Below are 20,931 nucleotides of genomic sequence, written 5' to 3'. Positions count from 1 at the left end.
TTCAGAGATCTGATAAGAGAATTTAGAAGCCAGTTCGTAACTGTGAGGAATACCGTGGATAAGCACGAAATCCAGATCACCAGAATTCTGAGTATATTGAACCTTCTTGAGCAATGAGTGTGGAAAAACGGAGACTCGTGGAGGAATTGCACGCGCCGGTGCGAAAAAACTTTCCTCGCCGCCGCGTCGTGGTGCGCGGTTACGACGACCTGTGGCAGGCCGACGTGGTCGAGATGCGTCCCTATTCGCGCGAAAACGCGGGTCACAATTACATTCTGACGGTCATCGATGTGCTGAGCAAGTACGCCTGGGCGATCCCGCTCAAGACTAAGAGCGGAAAGGAGGTCGCGACGGCTCTCGGAAAGATCTTTCGCGAGGACGCGCGACACCCTAGGAATCTGCAAACGGACAAAGGAAAGGAATTCTACAACACCGACGCGCGCAAAATCTTCGACGCGCGCAAGGTGAATCACTACTCCACGTATTCGGTGATGAAAGCGTCGGTGGTGGAGAGATTCAATCGCACGTTGAAAAACGACATGTGGAAGCTCTTCACGCTCCAGGGATCGTACAGATGGATAGACTCGCTGCCGCGCCTCTTGTCGAATTACAATCGTCGCAGACACAGAACGATCGGAATGCGTCCGGCGGACGTGACGCCCACCGTCGCCGAAAAACTGTTGCGCACGGTGTACAGTCGCGCGAAGATCGCCGCGCCGGCGAGATTTCGAATCGACGATCCGGTGCGCGTGAGCAAATTCAAAACGATCTTCGAAAAGGGCTACACTCCCAATTGGACCACCGAGATATTTCGCGTAGCCAAAGTACAAAGGACCAATCCCGTTACGTATCTGCTGAAAGACGTTCGCGGAGAAACGATAGCCGGAGGATTCTACGAACACGAGTTGCTGCGCGTCTCCAATCCCGACGTCTATCTCGTGGAAAAAGTCCTGCGTAAGCGCGGCAATCGAGCGTACGTGAAGAGGCTGGGGATGGACAGTTCGCACAATTCCTGGATAGATAAGGCGTCTGTATTGTAACAGAAATAATTAGACATTCGTAAATACGCGCAACGTGTATTTTATTGTTAATAAAAAATTTTACACATTCATTGGTTTGTTTCTTACGTGCTATTGATTTTTCTACGATAAAACAATTTCAGAAAGCGTATGATATTGTTTTTTATTTTACAACGGTATTCCGTAATGTCCCCACGGAAGCGTTTCCTCGCTGTCCAACGTCACGTATCGCTTATCGTCGTGCGGACTGAGAGCTAGTTTTTGCTCCGACACGGTGTGAACCTCGTGCAACGTCGAGCGTATGCACGACTGGCGCGTCCTCAGCTCGCGCGCGTCCCGCAAGCACGCCACGTAATCCTCGAACGTGATCTTCTTCGCGACTACGTTTCTTTTAACACCTTTATTCTTTTGGTGTCGTCGCGTCCGAGTACCCTGTAGGTGTACATCTTCGCTCTGAGGCCCACGAACTCCGTCATGATCGCGCCGTTGTTCTCGTCCTTCATCAGACCGGGCACCTTCTTGTTGACGCGCGGCATACCGTGCGCGTTATTCTCCGCGTAATCGCTCGTGTCGAACCTGTCTATGTCGCGTCTCATACGCTCGTACGCGTCTTCGCACTCCAGCGAATAGATCAGACTATCGGTATCAGTGTACAAAATTCGACACCGGTCGCGATAGAGCGGCGCCATGTAGTCGTAGTGAAACTCGTAGAGACACGTCTTGGATATCTCGAGAATGCACATACCCACGTAGACCGGCTTGTTGAATTTTACCTCGAGCTTCCGCAGCTCGATCGCGACCAGATTCTCCGAGAAGACGCTTCTGCCGCGAAAGTTCGGCCTGGCGATCAACGCCTCCGCGCCGTATCTCCCGTCCCATCGCGTCACGAGACGCACGTCCACGTGAGCGCGCACGTTCTCCATCGTTTTGCCGAAGACGGCATTGTTCATCAGTTTGTACATGTTCCGTTCGAACTCGTTGCTCGCGCGCGTCCTGAACGTCGTGTTCAGCTCGATGTAGCCGCGAAGCCACGGTGACTGGGCGAATCGCAGCACTCGACGAACGCGCGTCAGACGCAAACCGAGTCGCAGACACTGCTGCAGGTTTCGATAGTGCGTCACGTAGCGCGATTTGTCGTAGAGAGTAGCGAGCAGTTTCTCTTGCCGCTTACCGGGCGGTTTATCGCGCGTCGGGCACAGCGGCAGGTCCGCGTGGGCGTCGTGCAGTTCCGGCGGATACTCGAGATCCACCTCCAGAATGTAACCGACCTCGCTGTCCGTCGGCACGGTCGTCACGTCGAAATTCTCGGGGTCGTCGAGCCACTGGAAATTCGCGTACGGCAGTGATTCGCCCATAGCCCAACCGTACAGATTGTTCACGTCGTAATACATGAGATACGTAGTGGGCTGGGACGAGTCGTACGTCGGTACGTGCCTGTTGTTGGCTCGCGCGTACCTGAGCGAACATTGACTGAGGCCACCGCGTATTCCGCGTTCCACGAACATCGCCATGTCGATGTCGGTGAGCAGCTCGAAACGCACGCCGGTGTACCTCAACATGGCGTCCCACGTGTACCCCGGCAATGTATAATAATACGCGGGATCCAGCCCATAACTCGCTAAACACGTGTCCCGAAAATTTTCAAAGATATCCGCCAGAAGAAGCACGTCGGTCTTGAGATACAGATCGCTGTACTCGCCGAGATCCCGCACGCGAAAACGTCGCCAGACCCTCGTCGCGTGCTCGTAATCGCTCTCGCTCGCGGTTTCGTCGGTCAGGGAGCTGTAAAAGACCTCGCGCGGCGGAAGCTCGGTCTCCCGCAGTTTGTCCTCGCTGTCGACGTACTCGTACGGAAATACTCCCTTGCGAGTGAGCAGATCGAGATCCTCCGTGCTCAATTCCGCGTTCTCCGAGCGCGTTATTCTCAGCTTGTCCTTGTCCAGATAGGACGCCAGGGTTACGAGACTCGCGGCTAAAAATTTGTACGAGTCTACGAATCGAAGCTTCACGAGTCGATTCCACATCCCGTCCGTTTGCGTCTCCTTAACGGTCTTCGAGAAAGATATGTAATTTTCCTTCGTAAGCGGCAGGAGTTCGACCCCACCCTCGAAATCGTTCGCGATTTTCTCGATGATAAAGTGCGCGTCGTAACCCGACAGATTGTGGAAGAACACGGGAATCACGTACACGTTTCTGTAATTTAGATTGCAACGAGAATGCGCCGGACCTCTGTACCGTCCGTTTAGATGACAGTGATCTCGCACGCGCTTGTCCTCCGGTTGGAACGCTTTCCGACACACGTGACAATGCGTCGCGCGCCAAAATTCGAGTTTCTCGTCCTCCGTAAGTTCTACCATCGATATATTGGTGGAGAATTTATTCTTTGCGTGACGTGCGAGAACGCGAAGCTCGTTCACGAACCACGAAACGCAGTCGTCGCCGCGACGATATCTGTACGTGGACACGGTATCGTCGTAGGTGCAGCACAGATAGTAGCCCAGGCTGAACGTTACGTGACGCTGATAAGCGTATCTTTTCGTTCTCGCGCCTTCTTCGGCATTCTCCCTCTCCCGCTGTTCGAGAAGACACTCCAGATCCGCGTACACCACGAAGGGGAGTCGCTCCTTTCTGTCGTGATTGTCGAACGACAGCCACTTATCGTCCTCGTTCGGAAGAACGATGGCGCAGTCGTTCATTCGGCCGCAGTCGACGCTGTGAGCGGCCAACTTTTCGCGCGTATAGAAATAGTGTAGACATCTGCGAAGTACAATAACATGCGTGCGATTACTATGCGTACATAAATTAACACCGCGTCGTTTCCTTATTTCTCAGGTTTTTTTACTTACCGATCGTAAACGTGCTTCGCGCACCGTTTCACGGTCAATTGTGAATTCACCAATCGCGACAGATTCTTTATCCAGGCGAAATGGCCCCTGTTGACGCCGCGTAGCGTATCGCGCAGATACAGGAGATTTACGTGTCTATCCCTCTTATCGTCGGTTAACCGCAGTGGCACGATCGCGTTGTGGTCGGCGCCCCGTCCGAACTTATCTTTTTTTTCGATTCCTTCCTGAGTTGTAAATACGTTGATCGATACGTCGTTTTGACGTTCGAACTTTCCGATCTGTTTCAGATCTATGGGAAACTTGATCCCGTCGAGATTCAGCACCGTCGCGTAATCGGGATACGAGCCGCATCGTTCCGCGTGCCACTTGGCGGGATACAGAGCCGCGACCACCGCACGCGCGAAACACGTGTCGTTCTCCGACAGCACGTTGACCACCGCCTGTTTAAGTCTTATACCTAGAGGTATCTTCATCCAACATCCCACGCGCATGGGATTACACTTGTTCACGTTCACCGTTAGGTTGAGTATTCGCGACAACGCCCATCCGCTGTCGCGTTCCTGAAATTCGTCCAACGCCGCTAGAATCGCGTCGCGCACGTGCTTTTCGTACCACTCGCCCAGATCGGACCCTTGGAGGAGCTGTTCGTTCCGCGTAGCGATACTCTTCACATCGGTCTTAACGTCCGCTACGAATTCCCCATTGAATATGACATTAACCTTCAGACACACGTGTCTGTTCAAATTATCCTGCACTTTTTCGAGCACGGTGCCCTTCGCATCCTCGAGAAATCGCGCTGGTTCGATGTACGTAGAGTTCGTCACAGCGCCGGTGAGTACGCGACTTTGGAACGCTGTATCGATCTCGACCCACGAAAATCCGCCGCTGCTGCTACCGCCGTCCCCACCGTTCAAACCGGCACCTACGACGCGCTCGAATCGTCGGCGCAGATCCTCCCTCGAACCTTCCAATCGCGCTATTCGAGCCACCAGAGCGTTCACGGCTCCAGTGTTTCCTCGCCCCCCAGATTGTCTGACTCGACAACTCTCCCGCAAGAGCCGGAGACACTCGTCGCATCGTCGTCCCCACGCGCGGTACCCGTCCGCGTCGCGGACGTCCGCGGCGAGCAACTCGTCGCACTGTTCCCACATCCCATCCAGAAGGGCCTTTCACCCTCGGGAACACTGAATTTCACTCGATCGAAAAGACGACGAGACCTGTAGGTGTGAATCCTACGTATCTTCTCTCCTCCGTCCACCGTCTGATAGTAAAGATAATACTCGAGCGGCAGGCAACGCATATAATCCTTCGCCCTAACGGAGTTTGCCATTGTCGTCTCTATCCACGCTCGCTCGCGCGCAGTTCGCGCTCCGATCTCCCTTCGCAGATGATGAGTCGCTAGATTCCATCGCGCGTCCTCCTTCGCTACCGACGCGCATACGTTTGACGGCAACGACGCGTCGACTCTCGCCGATTCGTCGTCCGAATCGGACGAGAACCTGGGCATGGACTCGTAACAGCGCAGTTCGCCGTCCGATTCCTCGGACGAGGGATAACGGCGATCGTACATTCGCGAGTACGCATCACTAATATAATGCTACATTAGCTCCATTAACACATCGAAATTAACACCAACTACATCCCCGGCATCGTCGCGTATGTCTAGTCTTTCAACAAGTATCTCGTTATAGAGATACGTACGGTGCGATCGGTGATCGACGATTCCGGTTTCGCGACGGATCAGATATCTCGTTACGTCGACGCGCCGCGGATCCCCATTCCTCCCGAACGGTTTGCTAACTTTTACGATCGGTTTTCCGATTTTAGAATTGAACACCGGTTTGCAAAGTTCTGCGTACTCGTCACTCATACCTCATTTTAGAGAAAAACAACAGTAACTTATCCCAGTCCCGGTGCGCTTTAAAACGCACCACTCTCTCTAGATAATGCTGCAATAGCGCCGCTAACTCGTCTCAGTCAATAGTAACAGATTCCATTCTCCGCCACTCTTCTCCAAACTATTTGGTATTGAAGAGACCTCCGGTTCGATCGACGATCGGGAATTCCGATTTCGCGATCGATCAGATATCTCGTTATGTTGACTCTCCACAAATCCGATCCGCAACACTTCCTCGCGAACGGGTCGTTGATTTTCGCGATCGGTTTCCCGATTTTCACGCGCACCGGTTTGCAAAGTTCTACGTACTCGTCGCTCATACCACGTTTATCCCGTTCCGATGCGCTTTACGCCGTCGCGCCAATTCATTTTATACTCGTTGTATCTACGGGATACACCCTTCCGGGAAGGGGACATCCGCTGTTATCTCAACGGAGGATGTACCTACAGGATACACCCTTCCGGGAAGGGGACATCCGCTCGCCGCATCCTGCGAAAAAAACAAAAGGAGGAACTGACAAGAGCGACCTCGAACGAGTTCGAACGCGCGCGATGATAACATTATTCGCGATGACGCGCGAATCGGGGCGGATTTCCGCTCGCGGCCGATAACGCGGTCGATAACGCCGATCCGAGCGCCCTCTCGGAGCGTCCGGGAACGACGATCCCCCCCACCCCCGGTGGCAACCCTGCGGCGCGAAATTCCCCATCACCCGCCTAGGGAATTTACGTCTTTCAGGTTACCGCAAGGTGGCAACACTGCGGTGGCAACACTGCGGTGCAAACTTCCCCATCACCCCACCTAGGGACAGGTGTTCCCACAGAATACTCGCATCTGATTGGACAGCCTCGAGTCTTCGTACCGCGATCTGATTGGACAGCGATACACCTTTGTCCAGTTCCAGGGGAATGTTTGTCCGGTTACAGGGGAAATTCCCCCGCACACCTGTCCCCCTCACCCCCCCTGTTACCCCTAGCACCTGTCCACCCTTCACCCCCCCTCGCCCATCCCCACCCCATGCTCCCCCCTCGTCCCCCTCGCCTATCTCTTATGGCGTTCCCCCCGCGTGCGCGCGTCCCCCCCCGCTTCCCCTCGGTTGTACCCGGCAGTGGAGGGTACTGTTATTGGTCTACTGAATGACGAGGTTCTATTTTCTGGGAAATAGCGCATGCTGCTATTGCTCGGAAAAACCATGAGAAATTGGTCGTCCCTCATCTTGAAGAAGAGAAGTTAAATTCGAAGCGGGGATCCAAGAGTCGAACTTGCTGGGATAACCGCGCCAGCTAACTAACACCTGTTTATTAGCGCCGTGCCCCCTGGTCTTTATCACGCGATCGACGATAAACTCTTCTTTCTGCAAGTTTTTCTCTACCCTAGCTAATTCCTGCTCGTAAAAAATACCGTCTATGACTTCATCCATTAAATCGCTCAATTCGTACACGCGTGGTTTTCGCCACTCGAGAACGCGGTGAATTCAAAATATCTCTTCACTCCACCTCGCCTCGTATCCTTTCTCGAAGGTAGCTTTTGTTCTACTGACGCGAACCAGGTCTCCGACGCTGTATTTAGCTTTTCGTGCACGTTTCATTTTTTCGCTCTTCCTCCATCGTCGAACTATATTTTCGCGCGCGACACGAGCGTTTTCTCTCGTAACGACAGCTAATGGAGGAATAACGGGTGTGATTGTAAGCGCTTACGATATTCTGCAAAACATCGATGTAGCGCCGCGTATTTTTATGCGTAAAATAGCGCCACATTCGTTCCTTCAACGTTCTGTTGAAGCGCTCGACGACGGCAGCTTTGATATCCGGATTACGGGCTACGCGAAAACGAATGTCGTTTTCTTCCAGAAACTTTTGCAACGGACGCCCGATAAATTCTTTACCTTTGTCCGTTTGTAGGTATACCGGTACGCGCCCGTCACTTTTCGAGAGCACGCGCTGGAAAGCCGTCGTCACGTGATTACTCGTTTTGTCTCGTAGCGGTTCTACCCAGGCATATTTACTAAGCACGTCTATAATCACCAGAAGATACGAATATCTGTCGTTGTAACTTTTGAGATTTCGGAGCTCGATCAAATCGGCCTCCCACAGATCGTCGATATTCGTCACGGTGTAATGCAACCGTGGAAATTTTCTGCGCGATGGACGATGCAACGTGTAAGCGTCTTGCATTTCGAGCCAGCGCGTGACTTCGTTACGGGAGAAATTCGGTTTAGCGGCGCGAGTCAGATTATCCGTTGCCGAATAGCCAGCGTAATGTCGCGGATCGTAGTAGAATTTTTCAAATTCCGTCATTTCTGTTTACTCCAATCGAGTAAGCGTTTTTTCTTCGCCTGCTGCGAATCAACACTACTTTTCGGTGTCTCTATCGGTGTGGAACTCCTGGGAGGTTGAAATGTCGAGATATTCGAAGAAGTAGCGGTTAATAATACCTTATTTCTCACCAGTACCGCGGGGACGTTTAAGACGCGAAGTAAACGTGCGAACTGAAGTCTCCCCGTTGCTTTCACGGTTTTTCTTTCGCGCATAGCCTCGTTTATCAGGTCGTCGATATTCGAATCTTTTATAACGCTGCCGTCTATAGTCACGACTCCATCTTCGTTCCAGCTAATTCTACTCGGAACTGCTTTATCGAATAAATACTTTAACAGCAAACGAGCATTCGGACGATAAGTTTTCGGCACGCTATCCAGTATTCTTTTAGTGCTTTTCGACATATCAAAATTACGATCGTTCGACGCGACGGCAGTGGCGGCGGCGGCGGCTGCCGCGACGTCATTTTTCGCCATAATACCGTTAGAGTGTAAAGTCGATTCGAGATCGCGCGTTGTCGTCGTTTCGTAGTCACCGTCGTCGTCGTTGTCGTCACGGACCACGCGAATATCGCTATCCACATTTTCGTCTTTTTCATCGTTGCGCGCGTCCCGATTTCGCTTTCGCGCTACGCGAACAAAGTGAAGATATCGCCAAAGTGCCTCTTTATATTTTTTCCATTTCTCCCCGACGTCGAGTGGCAAGGGTGAATTAAGAATGCGACCCATCTCCTCATCGAGTCGCGATAGAGGTGTCCCGGGTGTACGCACGGTAATATTTGTGTTCTCCGAATTTTCGCTGTTTTCCATCGTTCGTTCGCTACCGACGACGGCAAACGCAGCGGGGGGAGCGTTTTGTTGCGATAATTGATGCTGCATTCTTTCGAGATTTTCCGTAGTGATCAAAACCATCTTCTTTGCCCTTTCCATAACGCGCCCTTTTAATCTCTACCGCCGCCGATAATCCGCGACAGTAAGGCGGTTAATATAGGTCCGATAATATAGGATAAGAATCCGCCTCGTTGTACCAACAGCTTTCTTTTATCCTTCAAATTACAGCATTTTGACGCGATGCGACGCAGTGTCGCTTTGTATTTGCTCAATCGATTTTTTTCACGTCGCTCGAGCGGCACGTTACCTTTGAGCGTGTTGAACACGCATTCGCCGATACTCCGTATTAATTTATCGTCTGCGGTCCGTAAGAAGGTCGCGCGTTGATTTTTGTTCAAATACAGCAACGCCTCGAGAAGACAGATATTTTTCTTTCCGATCGAACGTCTGGCGTTTTTCGTCGCTCTGTCTGATTTCGCGTTATTTTCCTTCTTTTCCATCGCGAGAAAACTGACACGACTGACCAGCGCGAGCGCTAGTGCGCGCCTTTTATACGTAACCGTTGGAAAATGATCTACGCGGTACGTAGACGAAATGTGCCGTATCGTCGGGAAAGATACACGTTCGAAAACGATATTCGTCCGGAGTTGATTGTTTCAGATCGAGTAGTAGATACCCGTGCGGCCTCGACGTGGCGTCGTAGTATGCCTCTTCTAGAAACTTTGGATCATTGGGAAAGACTTGACGCGCTAAATGACGAATTTGCGCACGATCGCGAGGATTCTTGAAAACTACGATGTAATTTGCATTGAGCGATATATCGCGTTGCCCGCGTCCCTGATGAAAAATATTTTGCGAGATGAGAATTACGCTGAGATTCTTATGATGACTGCCTTTGGTAAAGAGATCCACGATCGCGTCGCTCGATGACGATTCTCTCATAAGATCGTCGATTATCACCAATTTTGGGGAAAGCGGATCGGCTGAATAATCTTCCGGACGTGGCAATCCCTCGCGAAATTCAATTATATTTTTTCTCTTCGGCACTGCTTCCTCGCGCGCGTCGTATTGTAATTGACGATAAGCCTCCTGCCACTCCGCGTAATAAAACAAAACTCTCTCGAAACGTACGTCGGACATGTGAGATAATTGTCGGAGAAAGGTTTTCACGAAGATCGTCTTCCCGCAACCGGTGGGTCCACACACGATCTACGTCCAGGGATGTTTCCAGCGCACGTCCATTTTGCGAAATGATTGACTCGAATTCCGCGCGTGACTTCAAAAAGAATAATTTGAAGAGTAGAGGAGTGGGAGGGGAAAATAAGCTAATCAACGGCGGCGGCGGCGGCGGCGGCGGCGAACGCGCGCACCAGCGTACCCCCGCAAACGCTCGCACGAGCGAACATCACCGCGGCCGTCGATCAGCTGATTCTCGCGCCGCGGTGCTCATAAGCTTATCCATGTCTTACAAGCTTATTACGATTCCGCAGCGAGAGCATCGCGATCGACGAGCTTGTACGCGATGCTCCGGGCGGAGAATAAAAATTGTGAGAAAAAATAAGCGCGGGGAAAGGGAGGGGATGAAATTATATGATGCAACTATTTACGCATTAAATGTGAAAATATTTTATTTTTTTTGAGATTTTCTGAGGACAGACAACAAATTTCAAGAAATTTTATATTTAAACACACACACACACACACAGAATATATTTACATATCGCTACATTATATTTTTAGTTACATATGTACAAAAATCCTTTTACACTTACAACTATTTTTACAAAATTAAAAAACTTTACAATATAATACGAAAACATTTTTCTTTTTTTACCCTAATGTGGCAGAAAACGTGTTAGCCTAACTTAAAAATAAAGAAGAAGAAGGAGAAAAAGTTATTCACTCCACGTAACCGTACGGAAGTGAATAACGATTATTGATAAATCTACGTTTTACCAATACCGGTGCACACGTTTTCGTTTCTTCGCGAGTTATAATGTCGTGAAACGCGGTGCGTCGAATTGCACTAAAACGCAGATTTATTGCCGTCCCCGCCGACGACGTTCCTCCCTCTTCCTCTCCTCTACCCTCTCTCTCTCTTTGTATTATTAAGTTTTTAATACTATTGAAATTTACAGCTAAAGAATTCTTATAATTTAAAGTAATACCTTTTACTTTACACGACTCTACAGTACGTCCGTCCGGTGTACAAATAATATAAGCGTAGAATTTTGGCCCGCCCGACACGAACTTCTCGATATAGGTGCCGCAGCCGTAGCTCTCGAGCTCGTCCGTCATGTCGCCGAGGAAGTTACCGGTGCGCGGTTCGTACTCGTTCGGATCGCCTGTACTTAAATATATACAAGAGTCGGTATCGTAATATAAAACGCGCCTATCTAATGCTTCTAAATATTCGTATAGTTTTAAGCGCGCTTGTGCCGTCGTGTACGCCGCGATCACGACATTTGTCAATGGGGAAGCCACGACGGCCTCATCTTGTAGCCGCCACGAAGCATATATCACCTCGTCGTTGACGGGTAATATGTCGATTATCTCGTGCTCGGGACTCGTGAGCAAAGTCATGAAACGCTGACAAGATTTCACGACCTCAGTCTTAGGCAAATTGGTACGCTGGCCGAATTTTCCCCAGAAAGAATTTAAGCAGAGTTTCGCGACCGAGCGCAGGCCAGGATTCCGGACGATATTGTTCTTATCGAGAACAACACCCTCGGTTTCCGCGTATTCCCGTAGGTATCGTTCTTTCGCCTCGTCATCATGACAATCGCTCGGCCACCCACTAGCTTCTTGTTTTAATTTTAAAAACGTATTTATATATTCGGCGAACAAACCGCCCTGCCGAGTACCGGGGTCATATCGCGCAACTTTATATTGCCATATTTCGCTCACTTTTGTCACGAGATAACCTTTCTCGACGGCTTTGCGCAATTTGACGGATACCCAAGTACCCTCGAATTCACGATCGGCGGGGTTATCGTGAGTGCACGCGGCCTGCGAGAACGTTTCGCAGCAACTACGACATAACGCGAACAATAATTTTCCGCGTACGCGATATGGGAGTACCGGGTGAAAAAGATCGCGCGGTGGAACTACTCGACATCGGATGAGACCTTCGAGCGAATCAAAATTATAGTTCGGCGCAGTTCCGATTAACGCTCGGCATTCTTCGCCGATAAAAATATCGGGGTGACCGATCGGAAAAGCACCGGTTTTCAATACGTACGGGTACAGAGAGCATACGTCCACGTAACGTATTTTCTCCGTACCCCGAATTTCGCGACGGGTGGCGATGTTTCCCGTGCGTCCTCCGTAAAACGCGTCGCGAGGATCGAGAGGCGCGTGTTTCAATAATGAGTGATTTTCTAGATAATCCCTCATCGCCTGATTTTCTCGCAACTCACGGTCGAAAGCGCACTCCCACATCTCCGTCACAAGGTACCCCTTTCTTTGGAGACGACATGTCATCGCGAGTGTTCGTTCGTAGCGCGCGTCGATCGTGTCCTCGCGATTTGCGGTCGAAGGCGTTTTATCGCGATTTACCTGAAAACATGTGGGACATCCGTGCCAAAAGCAACCGTGAAATTGTAGTACGTAACGTCGCGTCTCGTCGTCGTCGTCGTCGTCGTCATTAGTCGGCGTCTCGTAATATCCGTCAACGCGCGTGCCGTCGATTTTATGCTCGCGCCCCCGCCCTGCGTGAATTATGGGATGTCCGAGCTCGTGCTCCATCCACACTAACCACTGTAGAGCTTTGCGCGAGTGATTATCGACGAATCTATATCCCCTCGCAGGAATGACTCCTATCTCTTCCTTGCGCAGAAAGTTTTTGCGAAAAACTCTCATGCACGTAGAGGCGATAGTCGTGCATTCCACGAACGGACACACGTTTCCGCATTCCAAAAAAATTTTTCTGTAAGCCATGCACGCGCGTCGAAGAATATCCACGTCGTTACGGCAATATTTAATAATTTCACTTTGAAAATTAAAAATGAAGTTGTTACGCGTCATCTCCGCGTGCCACAAAAGAAACCGTTCGCGTTCTTCCGCTTTCATATGCTCGGGAGAAAAATATCGTGTGTCGGGTATCGGACCGATATAATCTTGATTTTCGCGGGTGTTAAACAAATGTGGAAAAATGCCTTTATCCGATGTATCCTGTAGCCCGAAAGCTTTAGGTAATTCTGATAATTTCATCGGCATATAATTTAAACTATCGATAAATTTTGTATGTCCGACCGTCATCACGACAATTTTCGTTCCGTTTAAAATTACTTGTGGCTGTTCCGTCATTTCTGTATTTTCAACTAAATACTTTAGAATAAATTGCGCGTCGAACGCTTTCGCATTATGCGCGATGCAAATAATTTTTTTGTAACATTTCGTCGTTCGCGTTACAAAATTGACGAACTCTTGTACAGGATCGCGACGAAATACAAACTCGCGCACTCCGCACCAACGGCATTGCACCGACATGTCGTCTATCGCGGCACACGTTTCGCAAATCTGTTGCGCAACGCAGAGAGTCGGTACGTGAACTTTGACGTTCTCCGTACCCTCGAGCGTCTCGTCTTGACGCGTTTCGAAATCATAGAACACGAATGCGATGCGTTCTTTTTTGCTACGTTTGTTCGTTGCTTCCGTGTCGACATTTTCGTTAGCAGGCGCTACCCGCTCTCCCCGTGCCAACGTAGTACTCGTACCCTCGCCCGGGTCTTCGTTTACTTCGGCATTACGGTGAAGAAGCCGCATGAAACATAAATTATTAGCGGACTGCAACGAACAACACGTCTTGCAATACGAAACGCCGCATTCGTGTCGCGAACCTCTCTTGACGAATCGCCCGCAATTATCGCAAATCTTCACGGAACTGCAGACGCTCGCGAGCGATTTACCGTCGTAAGATTTTTGCGCGAGATGACGTTCGAAACACGAATTTCCGAAAAACGCACGATTACACGCCGCGCACCTGACAATTTCTACTTCGGGATTCTCGCACGAGGGAGTGGTGTAACAACGCGGACATTTTTTCGAACAGCGATGTCCTCTGTCTTTACGATACGCAGTGTTGCACGACACGCAAAATTCTTTTTGAGTACCGGCGGCAGCATTCAAATTCAATATCGGGTTGTAATGGTGCGTACGCTCGTAATACATAATATTTAAACGACACGTAGGTTCGCGTTCTAACGAGGCGAGTAATTCGGCGCCGTCGTACAAAGGATTCTCGCCTCTACCAAAGTTGTTGGAATTATATACGATTATTGCTATATTTTCATTTGCGAGAAAATGTTGAAAACGCTCGATCTCCGGAATTCCGCACCCGTCTTCGGGTATCGTAACACCGGCGTTCCTCACCAGCTCCAACGCTAATTCACGCTGAAGCGCGGAAGTCCGGCATCTTACGGTATTCCACCTGTCGTGCAACACTCCCGTACGTAGATTTCCGCGCTCGCGATAAATTCGTGCCAACACGAGGGAACGAGGTAGACACAAATTATCGCTATTCCCGAGATCTAAAATTGACCGCTTAGTGATGGCCGTTAACCTCTTTATCGCACCCCCACGCCCCACTGGCATCGCAACGTTGAAAACGCGCACGTCGAAATTTTGCGCGATATCTATTCCCCCGTTACTTTGCGCGATCGAGCTCACGAGATCCCATATATTCTCGGGAGTTAAGTCTCGTACCGGGCGAAACGATAGCCCCGCCGGACCGTGCGTTAGTTCCGCCGACTCAAACGATAATCCGACGTAATCTCCCGGCCCAGTCGTACATACGTAACGCATACGCGTGAATCTCGCGGAACGCGTTTTCTAGCCAACGCACGGTATCCTCGCCTACGGGTATCGGACGTACTCGAAAACTGGCCTCCCTACCGAGTATCCGGAAATTTCTAAATTGACGCGCGTTTTCTGCCACTAAATCTATATAATTAAATTGTCCGACCTGGCGATCCTGCTGACGTGTCTGTACCAGATGTTCCTCTTGTTCCCTCTCCACGGGGATATTTTCCCCCTCCTCCGCCTGTCCGACTCTCTGCGACTGAGATCCGTCAGCGTCGGTAGCATCAGCAGTATTTTCCCCCTCCTCCTCCCCACTAGCACTCTGCGTTTGCGAATCATCATCGTCAGTGTTCGGAGCAACAGCAACGGTAGGACGGTCCGCACCTCCTCCGCCCGACTGTACTGAAAAAATTAAAAAACTTAGTCTCATATAATAGTGATTTATATTGAGTTTAAAGAGTTAAATTTTTTTACGACCGCGATAGAGCATACTAAGGTAACTCACCTTTAGTTGCTTTTATCAGTAGCGTAGGTCGGTGTTCTTCTTCTTTTTTAAATCTTTTTAAATCTTTGTCTCTTATTCATTTTCCGGAGACAAAGGTCGAACCGGGGAGTAAGAAACATCTAATCAGAAATAATTACTTGTGATTAGATCAATAAATTACGGAAATAAAAATATAATATAATAGAGAAATATTATTACCTTCATATTCGTTAGGTGCGTATCTCTCGTCGTCGTCGTCGTCGTTATCGTCATCGGAATCGCTAATATCATCATCGATATTATTAATATTATTTTCACTCTCCTCCTCCTCCTCCTCCTCCTCCTCCTCCTCCTCCTCCTCCTCCTCCACCTCGTCCATCACCTCCTGCGTATCTTGCTGCGGCTCTTCTGCGTTTCGAACTTCTTCTTGTTCTTGTTCTTGTGCTTCCTCCTCTTCCTCCTCCTCCTCCTCCTCCTCTTCCTCCTCGGATTCCATTAATATTCGGTCGATCACCTCGTCGATGCCCGGAGTGAAAACATCATCATCTAATTGCGATTCTTCCCTTCCTGGTAAAATGTAACATTTCGGTTATTTCTTTTATTCGCTGCTAAATTTTTATCTTAACTTATTTTTTGAAACTTACGAGGCGTAAACACGGCCGAATCGGGTGAGCTCACAATTCTCACCTCCTCTTCTTCTTGTTCTACTTCTTCTTCATCATCATCATCTAAAACAGTATAAATTATATTTTTTATTATACTAATATTGCAAGAGTTAGCTTTTACGTGTTATTATTAGTCTCTTACCAGAAGATAAATCGATGACGGGGATGTTTGCGGGTGGTGGTGCCGCGAATCTAGCTCTTCCTATAAAATTTAATATTTATAATAATCGTTATTTTTAATAATTAATTAATTTTATTATTTCCAACTTACGTGCTGGTACTGCCTCCTCAGCAATGTCCTCTTCCGCTCGACGTCTCTGTCCTCCTCGGACCGGTTGGACAACGGCAATGCGGTTCTCCACTATTAAATTAATTTAAATTTTAATGATAAACTCTGCTATATTAAAATTTTAAGGTACAATTTTTATTTCTAACACTTACCTGTTCCTCCGTTACGACGCAGGAATCTTGCTATATGGCCTCTTCCTGCGTCTTCTTCCACGTGGCCAACAGCTATGCGCGTTTCTATTTCATTTAAAATAATGTTCACCAATGCTTCATTTCTTCCACAGTAACCCAGTTTGTTCATCACACATAACAAGGTATTGCTACACCCATCCACGAAACGTCCGAATAGTCTGTAATTAGACTCTTCGTCGTTTGACACTGCTTCTACAAACTCGCGTTGCTCATTTAAGCGATTGCTTAAATTGCAACTCACTTTAAAAAACTCCACTAAAATTACACGGAGAGACATTTTTTCGAAGCACTACACTTGACTGACTGACTATATAAGAGCGTACTAGACGACTCCAGTAAGATCGGACAAGTAAGAACTAACTCTTAGCTATGGTGTTACAGGCTATTTATAGTTGGAAATATTTCCAAAACCATCTAGAATAAAGGTGAGTCAAAAATTGTCTAGCTAGGATATTGGTTAACAAATTTGAGGCTTTCCCCACTCTCTACCCACTCTCCCTTACCGATGAAAGCGTGAAAATTTTCGGTGAAAGCTTTTCTATGCCTTTACTCTTCCATTCTCGAAAACAAATTTTTTTATCTAAGGGCTTACAAAGAATTCTTTATTAGAAATTTCTATAGTAATGCTTTGTTCCAACATACATTTAGTAGGATTTATTACTACAACCCAGAAAATTTATTGATTTATTGTTCCCAACACAAAAAGAGTTCGGATAAACACACAATCGGTTTACACAAAAACACATTTTTATCTAAAAACTTACAAAGAATTCTCCATTGAATTTTTCTACTAATGTTATATGTCCCATTAACTAGAAGGATTTATTACTACAACCGGAAAATTTATTGTTTTATTGTTTCCAACACAAAAGAGATCGGTTAAATTTTACACAAAACATTTTTTTTCTAAAAACTTACAAAAGTTCCTCTATTGAATTTTTCTACTAATGTTACATTACCAACATAGAAAGATTTATTACTACTACAACTCGGAAAATTTATTGATTTATTGCTTCCGGCAGAAGAAGAGCTTGGATAGATTTTTGTTGTTCCTTTATTTCTTAGAAATATTTTTATTTAAAAATTTTTTAACTATTACACTTTTTGCATAAAATTTTTAGCCGATCTTTTTATTAACAAATTTTCTTAGCTCCCTATACTTCAGAATTTATAGTTTAAACTAACAAAGTCTAGAAAAATCTAGAGTTTTCTATTTTTTTTCTGCGCGCGCCGACTAATTTTTCTAAAACGACGCAAGCGAAGTTAACGTTTTGACTAACGTTACGAAGTCAAAATCATTCGAGTCCCATCGTTCGAAGCGACAAGTCGTACACCAGTGAAAAAGTATAACTCTCACATCTGACTTTTTAATTAGTGTTTGTGTGTGTCTGTCGATATTACGAAGAAATAAGAACAATGGCTAGTCACAGAGAAGACGCTAATAATTCTGAGAAGCGGATGTTCACACGCGTTATTCCTGATAAAGGGATTTCCGATAAGGGACGCTACTTCGAGGGAAGAAACGAGCAATTACATATGCTGCTATCGACAACATATGGACTCAACAGCTCCCATACGAAGAGAATTCACGTGGGTTTACAAGCAACATCCGAGGGGGTTTTCGTGCCGCTGGTCAAATTAACCGGCAACTGTGCGGACGGCGTTTATTTCGACGAGAAATCGTGGCAGCAGTTTCAAGAGAACATGGGACTCGTGAGCGAATATTTAAATGGAGAAACCAAATTGAAGCCGAATTCTATCTCCATTAACAATATCTCCGTCAATTTTACTTCGGCCTACGGAGCAAGATCCATATTGCTGGCGTACAAGGAAAACGAGGAGAGTACTTCCACCGGGATGGATCAACGAACAGACGAGGAAAATTGTCCACCGACGAAGAAACGAAAAACTTTCGCAGTGGCAATTGTGATGCAGAAGCCTACATTTATCGGACTGAAAAATATTGCGAAATGTATCGATGCACATTTATCACAATTAAAATCAGTGGCTGAAAATGTTAACAATTGCGCACGTTATCTTATTAAAGAAATAGAGTTAAATCTTCCTAACAATTATATAGATGAAGGAAATTACAACGACATCGAGCGTAATGTACGTACGCAAATAACCGATTTAACTTTCCTCGATATGTATTTTAATATAGTATTTTTAGAACTTATTTTGCTTCGCTTTACCGAAATCCGTCGTATAATTTTGTCGAATCGCGGAATGTAAATTTTATAAAATTATTGTTTGAACAATTTGTATTTTTCCCATGAAGAAGAATTTGTAATAAACATTTTTTGTAACTTCTACTTTCTTCTATTTTTTCAATCCTCACGTTCTCCGCAACAAATTCCTTTTCTCCTATTTTTCAGAATTAGTTGAAGTCTACCTCGTAAATATTTTTCGAATGCGTTCAATAATAAAAACTTTTATTTAAAACGAAATAATTTGGTCACGTTACAAAGCGAACCTGTCCGTTCCTGTTTTACCCTCTCCTTTCTCTAGAAAATAAGTTTCACGTATTTCATTGTTTCGAAAACTCTTTGTCCAGACCCAAGTCCTAAAAGAACACGGTCATAAATCATATATATAACTTCTACTTTCTTCTATTTTCCAATCCTCACGTTCTCCGCAACAAATTTCTTTTCTCTTATTTTTCAGAATTAGTTGAAGTCTACCTCGTAAATATTTTTCGAATGCGCTCAATAATAAAAACTTTTATTTAAAACGAAATAATTTTGTCACGCCACAAAGCGAACCTCTCCGTTTTACCCTCTCTTTTCTCCAGAAAATAAGTTTCACGTATTTCATTGTTTCGAAAACTCTTTGTCCAGACCCAAGTCCTAAAAGAACACGGTCATAAATCATGAAAACTATTCTCTGAAATCATAAAAATTCCACTTTCCGTTTTCGGCATTTTAGCATCATATCCTTATTTTAGCTTAGCGTCGTCTACCACGTGCTCCCACCAAAATGGCGCTGGTCGACACTTCCGCTATTTTTCCTTGTGACTTAGCGTCGTCCACCACGTGCAGGCCCAAAAAGACGCTGGACCCTTTAGGCGGGAGAGCCAATCAGACGCTGGGTAGGTATGGGGTATCCAATCAGAACGCGTCATTTAGTTACTATTTCAAATCCGACATTTTTGTTTCGTAGTCTTTTACCACGTGCAGCCCCAAAAAAGTCACTAGACACTAGACACCCTAGGCGCGGGAGAGCCAATCAGACGCTGGGTAGGTATGGGGTATCCAATCAAAAACGCTCCATTTGAAGCCGCCATTTTTGACTCCTACTCTTCCACCACGTGCTACCCCCTCAAAGCCGCCAGACGCCTCAGGAGGGAGGGCCAATCAGACGCTGGGTAGGTATGGGGTATCCAATCAAATCGCTCCATTTAATTACCTCGTTACCCCCACCCCTCAGGCGGCAGCCAATCAGAGCGCTCCGAGGTCACGTGGGCAGACCGTCTGGCCACGCCCCTGGCGCCGGAGGGGTCGGTGGAGGGGGTTTGTTTTGAGACGCCCCATACCTACCCACTTACTACTTATATTATTAGTATATTATATTATGTACACATATATACACACACATACACACACATACACACACATACACAGTGTGACAATTTTCCACCCAGACTTTAAATCTCCCGCCTAAAAGCGTGGCGCTATCTGTCGGAACTATATATCGTTAGAAAGGTGGGAATGTCTTCTATACATCAAGCGAAGTTTGAACGCTGTGCCATGTAAGATGACTGAGTTATGACATTTCACGTGACAGCCCAAAAAAGAGTTGTGTCGGAAAATTATAATGGAACAACGCAGTGTCATAAAATTCCATGCTAAATCAGGCGTAAATGCCACAAAAACATTCGAATCGATGAAAAAAGTCTACGGCGATGAGTGTTTATCCCGAGCAACAGTTTTCGATTGGCATAAGCGTTTTCGCGAAGGTCGCGAATCACTTGAAGACAATGAACGAGAGCCGAAGCCTCGAACTACTCGCAACGCCGATACAATCAAAAAAGTTGGCGATTACCTAGCCGACGATGAAAATGCAAGTGTCAGGATGATTTCTGAGGATTTGCACATCAACCGAGAGACAGTCCGCCAAATTATTACGGAGGATTTGGGCAAAAGGAAGGTCTGTGCAGTTGGTGCTTGTTGCACGACAACGCACCATCTCATAATGCCATCATTGTACGCCAATTTCTAGCGAAAAATCAGATCTGCGTGCTTGACCACCCGCCGTATTTGTCGGATTTGGCACCGTGTGACTTCTTTCTGTTCCCGAAACTGAAATTAGTACTTAAGGGATGTTTTTTCGAGGACGTAGATACCATTAAAACTGCAGCGACGCGACAACTAAAGGCAGTACCGATCGAGGACATGTACCACTCATTTGAATCGCTATTGAGTCGCTGTCAAGAATGTATAGATACGGAAGGGGAATACTTTGAATAACAAATAAAGAGTTTTAAAAAATATTGAATTGTTTGGATTTTATAAGGAAAGTCTGGGTGAAAGTCTGGGTACTATAGGTCCATTTTAAATTAGCGCCATTTGTAGTAAAATCTTTGCAGAGGA

At 47.2% G+C, this 20,931-nt stretch overlaps 3 protein-coding genes and 1 pseudogene across 3 annotated transcripts; 1 reads left to right on the top strand and 3 right to left on the bottom strand.

Annotated features, from left to right (window-relative positions):
* Window positions 1-1,399: 1,399 nt before the first annotated feature.
* LOC139786104 (uncharacterized) lies at window positions 1,400-5,016 on the bottom strand. Its single transcript, XM_071725258.1, has 2 exons — window positions 3,866-5,016; window positions 1,400-3,776 (listed from the first exon to the last, which is right to left on the bottom strand). Exons 1-2 carry the CDS (start codon window positions 5,014-5,016, stop codon window positions 1,400-1,402), a joined length of 3,528 nt encoding a protein of 1,175 aa, XP_071581359.1.
* A 4,441-nt stretch (window positions 5,017-9,457) lies between these two features.
* Window positions 9,458-10,150, bottom strand: LOC139786103 (uncharacterized; annotated as a pseudogene).
* A 589-nt stretch (window positions 10,151-10,739) lies between these two features.
* Window positions 10,740-12,597, bottom strand: LOC139786108 (uncharacterized). The gene has a single exon (XM_071725262.1). The coding sequence runs from the start codon at window positions 12,389-12,391 to the stop codon at window positions 10,808-10,810; it is 1,584 nt and encodes a 527-aa protein (XP_071581363.1). The 5' UTR covers window positions 12,392-12,597; the 3' UTR covers window positions 10,740-10,807.
* Window positions 12,598-17,755: 5,158 nt separating this feature from the next.
* On the top strand, window positions 17,756-18,574 carry LOC139786102 (uncharacterized). The gene has a single exon (XM_071725257.1). It carries the CDS (start codon window positions 17,756-17,758, stop codon window positions 18,572-18,574), a length of 819 nt encoding a protein of 272 aa, XP_071581358.1.
* Window positions 18,575-20,931: the final 2,357 nt, after the last annotated feature.

The sequence above is a fragment of the Temnothorax nylanderi genome, unplaced genomic scaffold (assembly GCF_030848795.1).
Source record: "Temnothorax nylanderi isolate EJ_2023f unplaced genomic scaffold, tnyl_v1.0 TNYL_tig0956_pilon, whole genome shotgun sequence".
In the NCBI taxonomy this organism is placed as follows: Eukaryota; Metazoa; Arthropoda; class Insecta; order Hymenoptera; family Formicidae; genus Temnothorax; species Temnothorax nylanderi.
Note: the sequence above shows the minus strand (reverse complement) of the source record. Positions and strands in the feature narration are given on the sequence as shown.